Below are 15,970 nucleotides of genomic sequence, written 5' to 3' on the forward strand. Positions count from 1 at the left end.
CCATTATAGTGTGGAAGTGTAGAGTAACACGGCACACAAAACAATAGGCTGGTTTCGGTATTGTGAAGTTGGGATTATATAAACCAAGCTTCTAGGTATCACATTATGGCATTGAATAAACTCGAATCATGCCGGATTACGTAGTGTCTTCCGCAGAACGAAGAAGTTACATTTTTAATCGAGTAAGGTAGAATATACATATCTGAAGACGGTGCTGCCATTAGACTTTCAGTGCTGCGATGTCATAGCATTGTGACGTCATCAAGTTCATAACGCCATAGCATTCTCAGGGCATTGTACAAAATCTACCGTCAAAACGGGTATCGTTTGATCTCACACAGGCAATACATGTATCTCCAGTGGGGCACAGTTTGGTATGATAATTGGAGAATAACCCACGAGGTACGAGTGATTACGGCAAATATGTCCCGAGTGAAATTGATGTTCACTCTCCCTAGCTTTATCTCCTAGGAGATATCGTGTGATCTCACCAGGCGATATTACCAGTGGGGCACAGTTTTGGATGATAATTATTCATATCACCTTCAAATATGTCATCTCATCCCACCTACAAAATAATTGAATTTTGCTTTGATATCCGCTGTAATAATGACTTGTTAAGGTTCGTGCCGAATTCAATGCAGTACGTCGACGAAGCCTGGCTTCACAAATACTCAGCGCACACAGATAACTTTGGTTATGGTAAAGTCGATCCCCACACTATTTGTTACAAAATACCTCCATTTTGCAACAAGGAAAAGCCGGTTATTCTCTAGCAGTGATCGTTAATGTTCTTAGACTCGGCAACATGAAATATGGTGATACACACTATGAACTACTATTTTTTAATTGTCCGGAACCGCCTCCGTGGTGTAGTGGTTAGAGCGTCCGCCCGGAGAGCGGAAGGTCGCGGGTTCGATCCCCGACCGCTTCATACCAAAAGACGTTAAAATATGGTACTTGTTGGTCCCTGCCTGGCGCTCGGCCTTAATGGGTACAACAAAGACTGGTCGGCTCGGAGTCGGAATAATGTGTCTGAGTAGGGTACTCATGCTTCACTGCGGCATGGTATCTCAGTGGGCTAGCACTATAAAACCAGCTTCTGTCTGGGCTAGTACAAGCAGCCGCACATACACATACACAGGCATGCACGTCGTCATATGAGCGAAATATTCTCAAGCACGACGTTAAAACCCACTTTCACCTCTTATTGTCCGGGTCTGTTTGATTTGAATATTTGACACTGACCTGACACATATACTACTGGAATTAAGTAACTGTGCATTATGATGTTATGCCGTTTTTTAAAGCAAATAGATAACGTGGAGTTTTCCTTAATCACTGTTTAACTGTTGAATCGTTATGATTTGACACTAGGCGTCGTGACACGCCCTTGGAGAGATGTGGTGTCAAAAGTCAGTGCACAAATTCAGCATCGTTTGTGTCCACCATTGGCGTTGATGCAGACTTGACAACGACGACGCATACACAACACTAAGCGATTTAGGAATCTTGGGGAATGTTGTTCCATGTCTGAACCAACGCTTGTCCCAATTCAGCTAGCGTCAATGGCCGATTCTGTGCTTGACGTAAACGCTGCTCCATTTCATACCAATCTTGCTCGATAAGGGACAGGTCCGGATAAACAACTGGCCAGGGTAGAACCGGAATGTTCTGCTGTCTCAGGAAATCTGTCACAACACGAGCGACATATGGACGGGCATTATCTTGCTGAAGCGTGTAGTTACGTCTTTGTCCATGAATGAACGGCTGCTCATGAGACCCAATGATCTCATCCCTGTATCACAGACCTGTCTGATTGCCATTGGCAATGTCAAGTTGTGTCCGACTATGAGATGTGATTCTTCCCCATACCATAACTTTCCGCCACCAAAATGTCGACGTTGAACAACGCAAACGTCAGCATACCGTTCACGTCGCCGTCTGTACACCCTTGCCCTACCATCCTACCGGATGGAATCTCGGCTCATCAGTGAACAAAACACCATCCCAATTTTCTCTCCTTTATCGTAGATGCTATCCGGGCCGGATTTTGTGCTCCCTCAGTCGGTTCCGTACAGTCCTGGAACTGATTGGACGTAAGCCAGGAATGGCCCGAGCAGTCAAACTGGCAGTCTGGAATCGATTCCTTAGATGGGGCAGCCGAATGTGGTTGTCTGGCTGACGTGACATCACGTCCGAGGCAAATCTCTCGTGTTCCCATTATGTTGAAATCGAGTTTATTTGGGGTTATTCTTAAAAATTCAAATAACTTGTATTTTATGCATTTTTATGTTATGCACAGTTACCCTTTTTCCGTTACTGGAACATTGTTGTGTGCGGTGTTAAACAACAAATGCACAAATGTACGTTTAGGAACTGACAGAATGGCGTAATTAAGATCAGTTCAGTTATTTAAAATACCACATAACCCACCTACAGCTAGTATATGGAGGCATTTTTACTTCGGAATAATCAGAAATACGTAATCAAGATCAATTTACGCTGAAAATACAGCTCAGCCTTTTCAAAGCTAACACGTGGAGGTGTGCGGAAATGCTGGATCGAAATCATGTGACAAACTGAAATCAAAATACTGCTCAGCCTATTTAAACTGACTGACTGAGTTTGGTTTTACGCAGCTTTTAGCAATATTCCAGCAATATCATGGCGGGGACACCAGAAATGGGCTTCACTCATTGTACCCATGTGGGGATTCGAACCCGGGTCTTCGGCGTGACGAGCCAACGCTTTAACCACTAGACTACCCCACAGCCCCCAGCCTATTTAAAGGGATGTATACATGGGAATTGACTGAACTGCATAGTCAAGATTTGCTAATTATCACAACAACTATTAGTAATGTCATCACACTGTAAATCAACCTCCTTAATTGTATAAAGTCTAATATCCTTCATGCATATATTCTCCTTGTTCATAATGTTTGAGTATCACTTGCTTGATGACGGTGTGTGCATCTACACGGAAACGTTTCCTCCATTGCAATCAGAAGTTGTCTATCCATAAAAAATCGATCCTGTTCATCAGGGGCGGTGAGGTAGCTTAGTGGTTAAAGTGTTTGCTCGTCACGCCGAAGGCCTGGGTTTGATTCCCCACGTAGTTACAATGTGTGAAGCCCATTTCTGGCTTCCCCCGCCGTGATATTGGAATATTGCTAAAAGCGGCGTAAAAACCATACTTTCTTAATCACTCACTCACTCACTCACCCCTGTTCACCATACCAGCTTCTAAATGCGACTCAAAGAAGTAATTGACCGCCTCCGTGGTGTAGTTGTTAGAGAGTTCGCCCGGAGAGCGGAAGGTCGCGGGTTCGATCCCCGACCGCGTCATTCCAAAAGACGTTGAACTATGGTACTTGTTGGTCCCTGCCTGGCGCTCGGCATTAATGGGTACAACAAGGACTGGTCGGCTCGGAGTCAGTATAATGTGTCTGAGTGGGGGTATTCATGCTTCACTGCGGCATGTATATATCTGTGATACTCTAGTTGCTTTACTGTCCTTTGTTGGCAGGTTTTATAGTCTCTATATATATTCTATTTCAATGTCAAGTGTTCTCGTCACGAAATGGCTGAAATATTGCCGATGTGACGTTAAATAATAACTCACTCACTCACTGCGGCATGGTATCTCAGTGGGCTAGCACTTTAAAAACAGCTTCAGTCTGGGCTAGTACAAGCAGCGGCACATACACCATACACACGCATGCACGTCGTCATATGAGCGAAGTTTTCTCAAGCACGACGTTAAACCCAATTTCACCTCACCACCAAATAAGTAATTGAAAATATGTTTTAATCTATTTAGAATTACCACATGGAGGGTACGACACATCTGGTGTTTCATCTCCTTGTCACACTTCATGTCTGGGTCAGAGCACCGGGTGTCCTGAAGACAGAGACAATGGATGCGACATCTTCTGGACCAAGGAGGTGCGCCCACCTCTGTCATGAAAATACCGGATGCCAGGTTGACAAATACCATGTGGTAGAAATGGCTTGTCACGTGGACAAAATCAACCATACTTCCCAGACTGCCGATCAGGTAAGACATATTTCAATTGTAATTGAACCCGTGAATATCCGGGTTAGAATTGATCTACAGTAACCCATGCTTGTCGTTAGAGGCGACTAACGGTGGTCAGCGTCGCTGACTTGGTTGACACATGTCATCGTATCCCAACTGAGTAGATCGATGCTCATGCTGTTGATAACTGGATTGTCTGTGTGCAGACCCTAATATTTACAGACCGTCGCCATATAGCTGGAATATTGCTGAGTGCGGCGTTAAACAACAAACCAACCAGCCTACAAACATTTTTATTTTAAAATTGAAAGATTATTTTGAAACATGAAAACATTGTAAACAATATCGCATGGACTAATGCTTAGTCCGAATGTATGCAATTAAAAATGGAGCCTCAGTCAGATGAGAAATTCAGTGAGAGGGAATCTAGACTTGTAGAGAGGGCTTGGCAGAAGGGAAAATAATGTGGTTCAGGGACTGTGAGACAGACTAGGAGGGCTAGGCTGTAGGGGAAATAATGTGGTTCAGGGACTGTGAGACAGACTAGGAGGGCTAGGCAGTAGGGGAAATAATGTGGTTCAGGGACTGTGAGACAGACTAGGAGGGCTTGGCAGGAGGGAAATAATGTGGTTCAGGGACTGTGAGACAGACTAGGAGGGCTAGGCAGGAGGGAAAATAATGTGGTTCAAGGACCGTGAGACAGACAAGAGGGCCAGGCTGTAGGGGAAAAAATGTGGTTCAGGGACTGTGAGACAGACTAGGAGGGCTAGGCAGTAGGGAAAATAATGTGTTTCAGGGACTGTGAGACAGACTAGGAGGGCCAGGCTGTAGGGGAAATAATGTGGTTCAGGGACTGTGAGACAGACTAGGAGGGCTAGGCAGTAGGGGAAATAATGTGGTTCAGGGACTGTGAGACAGACTAGGAGGGCTAGGCTGTAGGGGAAATAATGTGGTACAGGGACTGTGAGACAGACTAGGAGGGCTAGGCAGTAGGGGAAATAATGTGGTTCAGGCACTGTGGGACAGACTAGGGAAGTCTAGACTTGCTTCATTTAGGGCTTTAGCATTGCAGGGAGGCCTTGGCAGTAGGGGAAATAATGTGGTTCAGGGACTGTGAGACAGACTAGGAGGGCTAGGCAGTAGGGAAAATAATGTGGTTCAGGGACTGTGAGACAGAATAGGAGGGCTAGGCAGGAGGGAAAATAATGTGGTTCAGGGACTGTGAGACAGACTAGGAGGGCTAGGCAGTAGGGAAATAATGTGGTTCAGGGACTGTGAGACAGACTAGGAGGGCCAGGCTGCAGGGGAAATAATGTGGTTCAGGGACTGTGAGACAGACTAGGAGGGCTTGGCAGGAGGGAAAATAATGTGGTTCAGGGACTGTGAGACAGACTAGGAGGGCTAGGCAGTAGGGGAAATAATGTGTTTCAGGGACTGTGAGACAGACTAGGAGGGCTAGGCAGTAGGGGAAATAATGTGGTTCAGGGACTGTGAGACAGACTAGGAGGGCTAGGCAGTAGGGGAAATAATGTGGTTCAGGGACTGTGAGACAGACTAGGAGGGCTAGGCAGTAGGGGAAATAATGTGGTTCAGGGACTGTGAGACAGACTAGGAGGGCTAGGCAGTAGGGAAAATAATGTGGTTCAGGGACTGTGAGACAGACTAGGAGGGCTAGGCAGTAGGGAAATAATGTGGTTCAGGGACTGTGAGACAGACTAGGAGGGCTAGGCAGTAGGGGAAATAATGTGGTTCAGGGACTGTGAGACAGACTAGGAGGGCTAGGCTGCAGGGGAAATAATGTGGTTCAGGGACTGTGAGACAGACTAGGAGGGCCAGGCTGCAGGGGAAATAATGTGGTTCAGGGACTGTGAGACAGACTAGGGAGGCAGATAGGCAGGAGGGGAAACATAATGTGGTTCAGGGACTGTGAGACAGACTAGGGACCGGAGACAGACCCAGGAGGAAACGGACCGAGACCTGAGGACCCAGGAAGACAGGACCACAGACCAGAAGGACCGAGGAACAGAGGAGGAAACCCAGGACCGGGAACAGACCCAGGAGGAATGCCAGGACCGGGAGACAGACCAGGAGGACAGGACCCAGGACCGCCAGGCAGACCAGTGGAGACAGTGACGAACACCAGTGACCGTGGAGAACAGACCCAGAAGGTGGTAGGAAAATAATGTGGAAACCAGGACCGTGAGACAGACCAGGAGGCAGGGAAACAATGGTCTTGTGGACCGTGAGACAGACCAGGAGTGGCAGGAACGAAGCCCAGGAACCCATGACCGCACCACACGGACCGGAAATGGCACACAAACCAGGACCGTGGAGACCGACCAGGAAATAACCAGGAACGTGAGACAGACCCAGGACCGGAGGACAGACCGGCAACGGATGGAACGACCGACAGACTGAAATACCGCACCGACAGACCGGACAGACGGATAACGATGGAACGGGACACCACGGAAATGTGGACGACCGACAACACCGGACCGCCAGGACAGGAAATAACGGAACGGAGACAACGACCGGACCGAGACAGACCGGAAGGCAGGAAATAACCGGACCGGAGACAGTGGAACCCACCGGACCGAGGAAAATACCCAGTCCGTGGAGGTGCAGAAAATAACAAAAACGGACCGTGACAAGGTGGAACGACAGACGGCAGGAAAATAATGGAAACCCAGGACCGTGGAGACAGACGGAAAATACCGGACTGGAGACAATGGACGGAGGAAAATACCAGGACCGGAGACAAGGCATGGAAACGGACTGAATGGATATGGAGGAATACGTGAAACGGACCAGGAGGACTGACACAATGGAAACGGACAGGACCGAATACTGGAAACGGACCGGCAGTGGAAACGAATGGAAACCGGACCGTGGACCACAGGACGAAGGCACAGGAAATAATGTGAAACAGGGACCGTGGAGAGGGCGGTGGAAGAATGGAAACGGGACAAGGGCGGTGGAATGGACAGACCAGAGTGGCGGGCAGTGAAAATAATGGAAACAGAGGACCGTGTGGACAGGACTGAGTGGCCAGTGGAAGAATGGGAAACGCAGGGACTGTGGAGATGAAGAACAGGACGGACAGGAAACAGACTAGGAACAGCGGAAAAGGAAATAATGTGGTTCAGGGATAGACGACAGACTGGAGGAAGGTGGAAAGGAATGGAAACAGAGGACGGGAGTGGACAGGACGCAGGAATGGAAATGGACTGGAGGAGACAGACTTAGGGAAGAATGGGAAATGGAGGATGACTAGGAGGAGGGAAATAATGGACAGACAGAGGAGGAGGAGGGGAGAAGAATGGGAAACAGAATGGGAGACAGACTGAAGGTGGAAATAAGGAATGGACTGAAGGAAATGGAGACAGGAGGAAGAGGAATGGACTGTGGAGATGGAAGGACTGTGGAAGGAAGGATGGACCGGAGGGACAGGGGGAAATAATGGGAATGGAGACAGAGACAGGAGGGGGAAGGGAATGGAATGGGGATAGACTGGAGGGTGGAAATAATGGACCAGGTGGAACAGGAAGGTGGAAGAAATGGACTGGAAGGCAGAAGGAAACAGACATGGAGGGACAAGGGAATGGACGGTGGACATGGAGGGTGGAGGAAATCAGAGGACAGGGAAATAATGGGAAACAGGGACCAGGACGAGGGAAGGTAGGAAATAAGTGGGAAGGGATCCGAGACAGATCCATGACAAGGACCGTGGGAAAGGAATGGGACAGCAGGAGGGGCAGGGGACCGGATGGAGACCAGGAGGGAAGAATGGAATGGACCCAGGAGGCCAGGCCAGGGGAACGGGAAACAGGGACAGGAGGGCCAGGAACACCGGAAACATCGGAAAGGACCGTGAGACAGACCGACCACAGAAACCGAAATACATGCGGTCAGGCTTGGTGGATACCGAAACGGACAGGACCGGAGACGGACCGGAGGAAATACTGCCAGGACGAGGCCAGGCACGGCAGGTGGATAACGGACCGGAAGGAACGAACGTGAAACCAGGACCGTGAGACACGGACCCAGGAAGGAAATAACGGACCGTGAGACAGAACGAAGGAAGGCACCGGACCGTGGAGGACACGGACCGGAGACAGACGAGGTGGAAATACGGACCAGGACCGGAGACAGACCAAGGCGAGTGGAAAATAACGACGGAACGAGGACAGGTGGAAACAACCGGACCCAGGAGACAGGGAATGGACCCTGACCCAGGACGTGGACAGACCCAGGAGGGCCAGAAGGAAACACGACCGTGAGACAGGAAGGCCAGGCAGGAAATAACGGAGACGGACCGAGACACGACGGCCCAGGACCGGTGGACAGACCAGGCAGGAAATACGCGGACCGGAGACAGACCAGGAAAACAACGGAAACACGACCGGAAGGAAAGGCCAGGAACGGACCGGAGACGGCTGGAGAATAACGGAAACCCAGGACCGTGGAGATCAGACCTGGCCGGCAAACCAACGGACCGTGGAGACAGACGGGGTGGAACACGAACGGACCGTGAGACAGACCAGGAAAATAACGGAAACCGTGAGACGACAGACCGGCAAGGAAGGAAACCCATGACCGAAAATAACGGAAACGAGACAGACCAGGAAGAAGGAACACGAAAGACAGACCAGGAAAAGGAACACGGACCGTGGAGACAGACCAGGAGGCACAACGGACCGTGGAGACAGACCAGGAAGGAACACGCATGACCGTGGACAGACCAGGAGTGGCAGTGGAACACCCAGGACCGGAGACAGAGACCAGGATGGCAGGAAACGGACCGTGGAGATGACCAGGGAGGTTCAGGCTGTGGTGGAACAACGGGACCGTGGAGACAGACCTTGTGGCCAGTGGAACAATGGAACGGGACCGGAGGACAGGACCAGGGAGGAAGGAAAGGAACACGGAAACGGGACCGTGGACAGACCCAGTGGACCGTGAGACAGGACCCAGGAGTGGCCAAGGAAAATACCCAGGACCGTGAGGACAGACCAGGAGTGGCCAGGCACACCGGAAACCCATGGACCGTGAGACAGACATGAGTGGGCGGCGGCATGGGAAATACCGTGGACCGTGGAGACAGGACAAGGAGTGGCGAAAAATAACGGGACCGTGAGGACCGGACGGGCCAGGAACGACCATGGACCGTGGAGACAGACCAGGAGGGCCAGCAGGAACACGGAACCCAGGACCGGTGGAGACACAGACAAGGAGGAAATAACCCAGGAGACAGGACCCAGGAGGGCCAGTGGAACGACCCAGGACCGTGAGACGACCAGGAGGCCAATCAGGAAACCCAGGACCCGGAGGCCACACGAGACAAGGACAAGGAAAATAATGGACCGTGGAGACAGACCACACCGAAACCCAGGACCGTGGAGACAAGGACACACCCAGGACCAGAGACAGACCAGGAGGAAATAACAGGACCGGGAGACAGGACCAGGAGTGGCCACACGGGAAACCCAGGACCGTGGAGACAGACAAGGAATGGAAATAATGGACCAGGAGACAGACAAGGAAAATAACGGAACCCAGGGACCCAGGAGACCAGGAGGGAGGAAAACAATGGAACAGGACCGGGAGATGGCAGGGGAAATAAACAGGACCAGAGGGCCCAGGGAAGAATGTGGACTGTGGAGACAGAAGGGGGAAATAACTGTGGACTGAGACTAGGAGGACCAGGAAAATAATGGGAAACCAGGATCGTGGAGACAGACTGGAGGAAAGCCATGGACCCAGGAGACAGACTCAGGAAGGGAAATAATGGACAGTGAGACAGACCCAGGAGGGGAAATAATGGGAAACGAATGGACACTGTGGGACAGGACAGGGAAACGGAAATGAAGACAGGGAGTGGTGGAAATAATGGGAAACTGACTGTGAGACAGACTAGGAGGGAAGCAGTGGAAAATAATGGAAACGAATGAAGGAAGAGGAAATAATGGAATGGAGACAGAGGGCAGTGGAAGAAGGGAAACGGACTGGAGATGGAGGGAAGAAGGAATGGGACTGTGGAGGACAGAGGGAGTGGAATGGACAGTGGAAGAATGGAGGAATAATGGAAATGGAATGGAGATAGACTAGGAAAATAATGGGAAATGGAGATGAATGGAGGAATGGTGGAAAGAATGGGAAACAGGGACCGAGACAGACCAGGAGTGGCAGTGGGGAAATAATGGGACTGGGAGGAGGGGCTAGGTAGGGGGAATGGACTGGAGATAGACTGAGGGAATGAATGGGAACAGGGACAGGGAGGGGTGGAGAATAAATGGATCGAGACAGACTGAGGGGTAGGGAAATAATGGGGAAATGGACTGTGGAGATGGAGGGCCAGTGGAAGGGAATGGATCATGAGCTGGAGGGCCAGGGGGAAGGAAGGGACTGTGGATAGAAGGTGGAAATAATGGGAATGGAGATGGAGGGAAGGGGAATGGGAATGGAGGGGAAGGGACTGAGACAGAGGGAAGAAGGGGAATGAAGGACTGAGACAGAGGGAAGGGGTGGAGGGAAGAATGGGAAACAGGGAGATAGACTAGAAGGAAATGGGACTGGGAGACAGTTCAGGGAGGGCCATGGAAATAATGGGAAGGAAATGAATGGAGACAGACCAGGAGGAATGGGAACAGGGGACTGGACTGGAGGGCCGGGGTGGAAACAGGGACTGGGGAATGGATGGGAAACCCGACCGGTGACCAGGAAGGAAAAATAACGAACCGAGTGGCCAGGAAATAACGGAACGCAGGACCGTGAGCCGACCAGGAGGAAACTAACGTGGCCCAGGACCGTGGAGAGGAGGGCAGGGAAAATAATGGGGAACGGCGGACCGGAGGACAGACAAGGAGGGCAGGATGGAATGAGCCCGGACCGGAGACAGACATGGTGGGCAGTGGCCGGACCGGAGGACCGGACCAGGGAGGAACGCAAACACGGACCGTGAGACAGACCCAGGAAATAATGTGGCCCAGGGACCGTGGAGACGACACCTGAGTGGCCGAAACCGGAGGAAACCCAGGACCGGTGAGGACCCAGGACCGTGAGACAGACCCAGGAGGAAAAGGCAAATGACCCAGGACCGTGAGACAGGACCAGGAGGAAAATGACCCAGGACCGTGAGACAGACCAGGAAGGCCGAAACGATGGACCGGAGACAGACCTGGAACACCACAGGACCGGGAGACAGACTGGCAGGAACGATGGCAACACGTGGACCGAGACAGACCGGAGGGCACAGACCGGAAACCCAGGACCGGGAGACAGACCAGGAACACCCAGGACCAGGAGACCGAGGCCCAGGACAGGACCCAGGAGGCCAGGAAAATGGAACCAGGACCGTGAGACAGACCAGGAGTGGCCAGGCAGGGAACCACCGGAAACCCAGGACCGGAGACAGGACCAGGCACAATGGACCGGAGAGACCAGGAGGGCCAGGCAGGAAAATAACCCAGGAAACGGACCAGGACCGTGAGACCGAGACAGGACCCAGGAAATGGACACGGAAACCGGGACCGGACCGGAGACAGACCCAGGAAGGAAACCCAGGAGACCAGGAGACAGGACCAGGACAGACCAGGAGGAAAATAACACGGAACCCAGGACCGGTGGAGACAGACCAGGAGGACAGACCAACCCAGGACACACAGGACCGGAAAATAACCCAGGAACGCCCAGGACACACCCAGACAGACCCAGGAGGGCCAGGACGGGAAGGAAGGATGGACAAGGAAACGAGGGCCAATGGACCGGAGACAGGACAGCAGGAACCAGGACCGGACCGACGGAGGAAATAACAGGACCGTGAGACAGGACCCAGGAAATAACCCAGGACCGGGAGACAGACCTGGAAAGGAACCCAGGACCGGAGACAGGACCGTGAGGGAGGAAGCCAACGGGAAACCCAGGACCGGAGACAGGACAAAGGGCAGGAAACGGAAAGGAAGGAACCCAGGACCGTGGAGACAAGGACCAGGAAACCGGATGGAGACAGACACACCCAGGACCCGTGAGACAGACAAGGAACGGGACCCAGGACCGTGGAGACAGGAGGAACGGATAACCCAGGACCGTGGAGACAGACCAGGAGGGCCAGGGAAATAATAACCCATGGACCGGGAGACAGACCAGGAGGAAAAATAATGGACCGTGGAGACAGACTGGGCAGGAGGGGTAAACGGGAAACCAGGAGACAGGACCGGGAGGGCTGACAGTAGTGATGGAAAGGACCGGACTGCCAGGGACTAGGAGGAAGAAAAAGGAAACCATGCATGTGGAAACCAGGAGACAGACTCAGGAGGGCAGAAGGAAATGAATGTGGAAACTTGGGACCGGAGACAGACCAGGAGGCTTGAAAGGGAAAATAATGGGAAACAGGGACTGTGGAGACAGACTGAGGGCAGTAGGTGGAAATAATGGGAGCCCAGGGACTGTGGAGACAGGACTTGAAGGGTGGAAATGGAAACAGTGGACGGAGGAGGACGGAATGGAAGGGAAATAATGGACTGGGACTGAGGGCTGGGGAAACTGTGGAAGATGGAAATAATGGACTGTGAGGATGGAGGAGGGAAATGAAGGGAATGGATGGACAGAGGGAAACAAGAGGGTCCTCAGGGAAAGAAGGGCCTGGCTGCAGGGAAAAATAAGGTTTTAGGACCGTGGAGGAGGGTGGAGGCTGCAGGAAACAGGACTGTGGAGACCAGACTGGCCAGGGAACAGGAAACGTGGACCGGAGTGGAGTGAATAGGAATGTGGAGGACAGACCAGGAGACAGGACAAGGAGTGGAAAGGACCGGAATGGACAGACCAGGGACTGGAGACAACCCAGGACCGTGAAGGACGGAATGGACCGAGACTGACACGAGGGAGGGAGGCAAGAATGGACCGGAGACAGAGGGTGGAAATAATGGATCTGGGAGACAGACAAGGAGGGTGGATGGAAATAATGGGAAATGGGACTGTGGAGATGGACAAGGAATAATGGAATGGAATAATGGGAATGGAGGGGGAGACAGACTGGAGGGAAAGGGAAACAGGGACTGGAGGACAGGAGAGGGAAGGGAAACAGGGACTGGGAGGACAGGACATGGGAGAAGGAGGGCTGTGGGGAGTAGGAAATTAATGGAAACAGGGACTGGGAGACAGACTAGGAGGACTGAGACAGGAAGGAAAATAATGGTTCTGGTGGACTGTGAGACAGACAAGGAGGGCTAGGGCAGGGGAAAAATAATGTGCTTCAGGGACTTGGGGAGACAGACTAGGAGTGGGCTAGGGCAGTAGGGAAATTAATGGAAACCGGCTAGGACTGTGAGACAGACTAGGAGGGCTAGGGCAGTAGGGAAAATAATGTGGTTCAGGACTGTGAGACAGACCAGGAGGGCTTAGCAGCAGGGAAAAAAAAATAATGTGGTTCCTCAGGGACTGTGAGACAGACTAGGGAGGGCTTAGGGCAGTAGGGAAAATAATGTGGTTCAGGACTGTGAGACAGACTAGGGAGGGCTTAGGCAGTAGGGAAAATAATGTGTCTCAGGGACTGTGAGACAGACAAGGAGGGCTAGGCAGTAGGGGAAAATAACGTGGTCTGTGGACCGTGAGGACTGACCTCAGGAGGGCCAGGCAGTGGGAGACAAACCAAGCAGTGGAAATAATGGACCGTGAGACAGACCAGGAGTGGCCAGGCCGCAGGGAAAGACCGTGAAACCAGGGACTGTGGAAACAGGGACCAGGACAGACCAGGCACTAGGAAACCCAGGACCGTGGAGACAGACCAGGGGAAGGACCAGGACCCAGGACCGGAGGCACAATGAGGCAACCCAGGACCGTGGAGACAGACCCAGGAGGGCCACACAGCACAATGTGGACCAGGGACAGGGAAATAACACCCAGGACCGTGAGACAGACCCAGGAGGCAAACGGAACCGGGAGACCCAGGAAACACAGGAGACAGACGAAGGAGGCACAGGCAGCAGGAAACCTGCACAGGAACAGGAAACCACCAGTGGACCGGAGAGACAGACCAGGAGACAGGACACAGGGACAGGAAACCACCCAGGACCCAGTGAGTGGCCAGTGGAACACGCACCCAGGACCAGGCCAGACGGCCCCAGGAGGCAGGACAGACCGTGGACCGTGGAGACAGACCCAGGAGTGGCCAGGCAGCAGGAAAAACACACACCCAGGACCGTGAGACAGACCTGGAGGGCACACAAAGAACGGTGGAGAAGGACCAGGAAATAATGGACTGGGAGACAGACCAGGAGGAAAAGGAGGGCACAGGACAGGGACTGTGAGGACGGAGGAAGGAAATGGAAACAGGGAGACAGACAGTGGAGGGACCGGGGAGACACAGGGCAGGTAGGAAATAATGACCGGAGGCAGGAGGAGACCACAACCCAGGACCGTGGACCCAGGAGACAGACCACAGGACCAGGAGACACACCAGGACCCCAGGAGACAGGAGTGGCCAGGAGGAAACGAGGACGAATAGGAGGCCGGCAGGAACAATAACGGGACCGTGGAGACAGACCAGGAGGCCAGGCAGGGCCGAACTGGGAGACAGACTAGAGGACAGGCTGTAGGAACACAATGTGGACCATGGAAACAGACCCAGGTGAGTGGAACGACCCAGGACAGAGGAACACAGGAACAGGACTGGAGAGACAATCCAGGAGAACGAATGGAAAAGGAAAATAACGGACCCAGGACCGTGAGACACCAGGACCGTGGAAACCCAGACCGAGACAGACCAGGAAACAAGGACCGTGGAGACAGACCAGGAGGAAATTCACTTCCAGGACTGTGAGACAGACTAGGAGGAAACCCAGGACCGGAAGACATGGACCAGGAGGCCACACACAACCCAGGACCGGAGACAGACCCAGGAGGGCCAACCCAGGACCGGTGGAGACAGACCCAGGAGGCCAGGCAGCAGGAACAGCCATGGAAACCAGGACCATGAGACAGACCAGGAGGGCCAGGCAGGGCCAATGTGGAAACCAGGACACGTGAGGAATGGAGGCCTTGTGGCTGCAGGAATGAATCAGGAAACCCAGGACTGTGGAGACAGACCAGAGGGCCAGGCACACAGGAAACCCAGGACCGTGAGACCAGGGCGGCCAGTTCTGGGTCTATCAGTAGTCTGCCCAGTCTGTCGATATTGTCTGGACACTGTTACGCGGTGACATCCGAGGGTTTGAGCGACGTGGTCGTGAGTGGCGCCCATCTCCAACATTCCCAATGCTCTTTTCTCGCTGCTGCGCTGTCAATCTCGGCATTCTTCTGGTGTCGTTTTGAGACAATGATGCTGTGCTTGCCTTCTGCATCGAATTTATACCCCAGTCGAACGAAAATTGTATTTTAATGACTAAAAACGCATTTCATGTTTTTGTTTGGAAGTGTACAAAGCAAGGATTCTGTTCCAATTTTTGTTTGTAAACACCTAAGATGTGTTCGGGTGATATAGTTCCTGTACCTGGAAACTAAAATTTTTTTTTAGTAATTCATATTTTATATTTTTTTTGTTTGTAGCGTTTCTTTGTACTTAAGTTTATAGTGAGTTTATGAAACAGGAATGATATACTTCTGTACTAAAACCTGTTCATCACAGTATAATATGTATTCTCAGATTTTCACCCACAGTGCAATGCACACCTCGAGTAAAAACAACCTCAAAATGAATATAGGAACAATTTAATGTGTTCCATGATCTTTTTCCGTGAGTATACTTTAGCAGTTGCTTGTTGAAGTGGAGAGTGCCCGGGTTCTCCACCGGGAGCACAGCCCTTCTGACACTCTGGAAAAGAAAGAAGTCTGGGCTGCGTGTAGATGGGGCAAGGGCCCGGTGCTGATGATGAGCCTTACCAGCCAGACTGTGCCAGGGTCACCCGAACGCTCTCTGATGCATTTTCAT

At 52.0% G+C, this 15,970-nt stretch overlaps 3 protein-coding genes across 3 annotated transcripts; all 3 read left to right on the forward strand.

Moving 5' to 3' along the window:
* The first annotated feature begins 6,497 nt into the window (after window positions 1-6,497).
* Window positions 6,498-8,777, forward strand: LOC124283890 (protein RNA-directed DNA methylation 3-like). Its single transcript, XM_046719927.1, has 3 exons — window positions 6,498-6,600; window positions 7,343-8,063; window positions 8,333-8,777. The coding sequence occupies exons 1-3, from the start codon at window positions 6,498-6,500 to the stop codon at window positions 8,775-8,777; spliced, it is 1,269 nt and encodes a 422-aa protein (XP_046575883.1).
* Window positions 8,778-11,207: 2,430 nt separating this feature from the next.
* LOC124283891 (protein piccolo-like) lies at window positions 11,208-11,858 on the forward strand. Its single transcript, XM_046719928.1, has one exon. The coding sequence runs from the start codon at window positions 11,208-11,210 to the stop codon at window positions 11,856-11,858; it is 651 nt and encodes a 216-aa protein (XP_046575884.1).
* Window positions 11,859-13,054: 1,196 nt separating this feature from the next.
* Window positions 13,055-15,242, forward strand: LOC124283892 (spore wall protein 2-like). The gene is made up of 4 exons (XM_046719929.1): window positions 13,055-13,164; window positions 13,725-14,244; window positions 14,666-14,859; window positions 14,906-15,242. Exons 1-4 carry the CDS (start codon window positions 13,055-13,057, stop codon window positions 15,240-15,242), a joined length of 1,161 nt encoding a protein of 386 aa, XP_046575885.1.
* Window positions 15,243-15,970: the final 728 nt, after the last annotated feature.

The sequence above is a fragment of the Haliotis rubra genome, unplaced genomic scaffold (genome assembly GCF_003918875.1).
Source record: "Haliotis rubra isolate DU_JTF1 unplaced genomic scaffold, ASM391887v1 Scf324, whole genome shotgun sequence".
NCBI classification, from domain to species: domain Eukaryota; kingdom Metazoa; phylum Mollusca; class Gastropoda; order Lepetellida; family Haliotidae; genus Haliotis; species Haliotis rubra.

Bases quoted from the DNA above. Each gene is read 5' to 3' on its own strand.
- LOC124283890 (XM_046719927.1), top strand. From the start codon at position 6,498: ATGGAACGGGACACCACGGAAATGTGGACGACCGACAACACCGGACCG. The intron at 6,601-7,342 runs GCAGGAAATAAC...AATAATGGACAG, and splicing joins GGACCGAGACAGACCGGAAG to ACAGAGGAGGAGGAGGGGAG. The intron at 8,064-8,332 runs GTGAAACCAGGA...ACCGTGAGACAG, and splicing joins ACGGACCGGAAGGAACGAAC to GAAGGCCAGGCAGGAAATAA.
- LOC124283891 (XM_046719928.1), top strand. From the start codon at position 11,208: ATGGACCGGAGACAGACCTGGAACACCACAGGACCGGGAGACAGACTG.
- LOC124283892 (XM_046719929.1), top strand. From the start codon at position 13,055: ATGGGAATGGAGGGGGAGACAGACTGGAGGGAAAGGGAAACAGGGACT. The intron at 14,245-14,665 runs GTGAGACAGACC...CCATGGAAACAG, and splicing joins AAAAACACACACCCAGGACC to ACCCAGGTGAGTGGAACGAC. The intron at 14,860-14,905 runs GTGAGACAGACT...GACATGGACCAG, and splicing joins GGAAATTCACTTCCAGGACT to GAGGCCACACACAACCCAGG.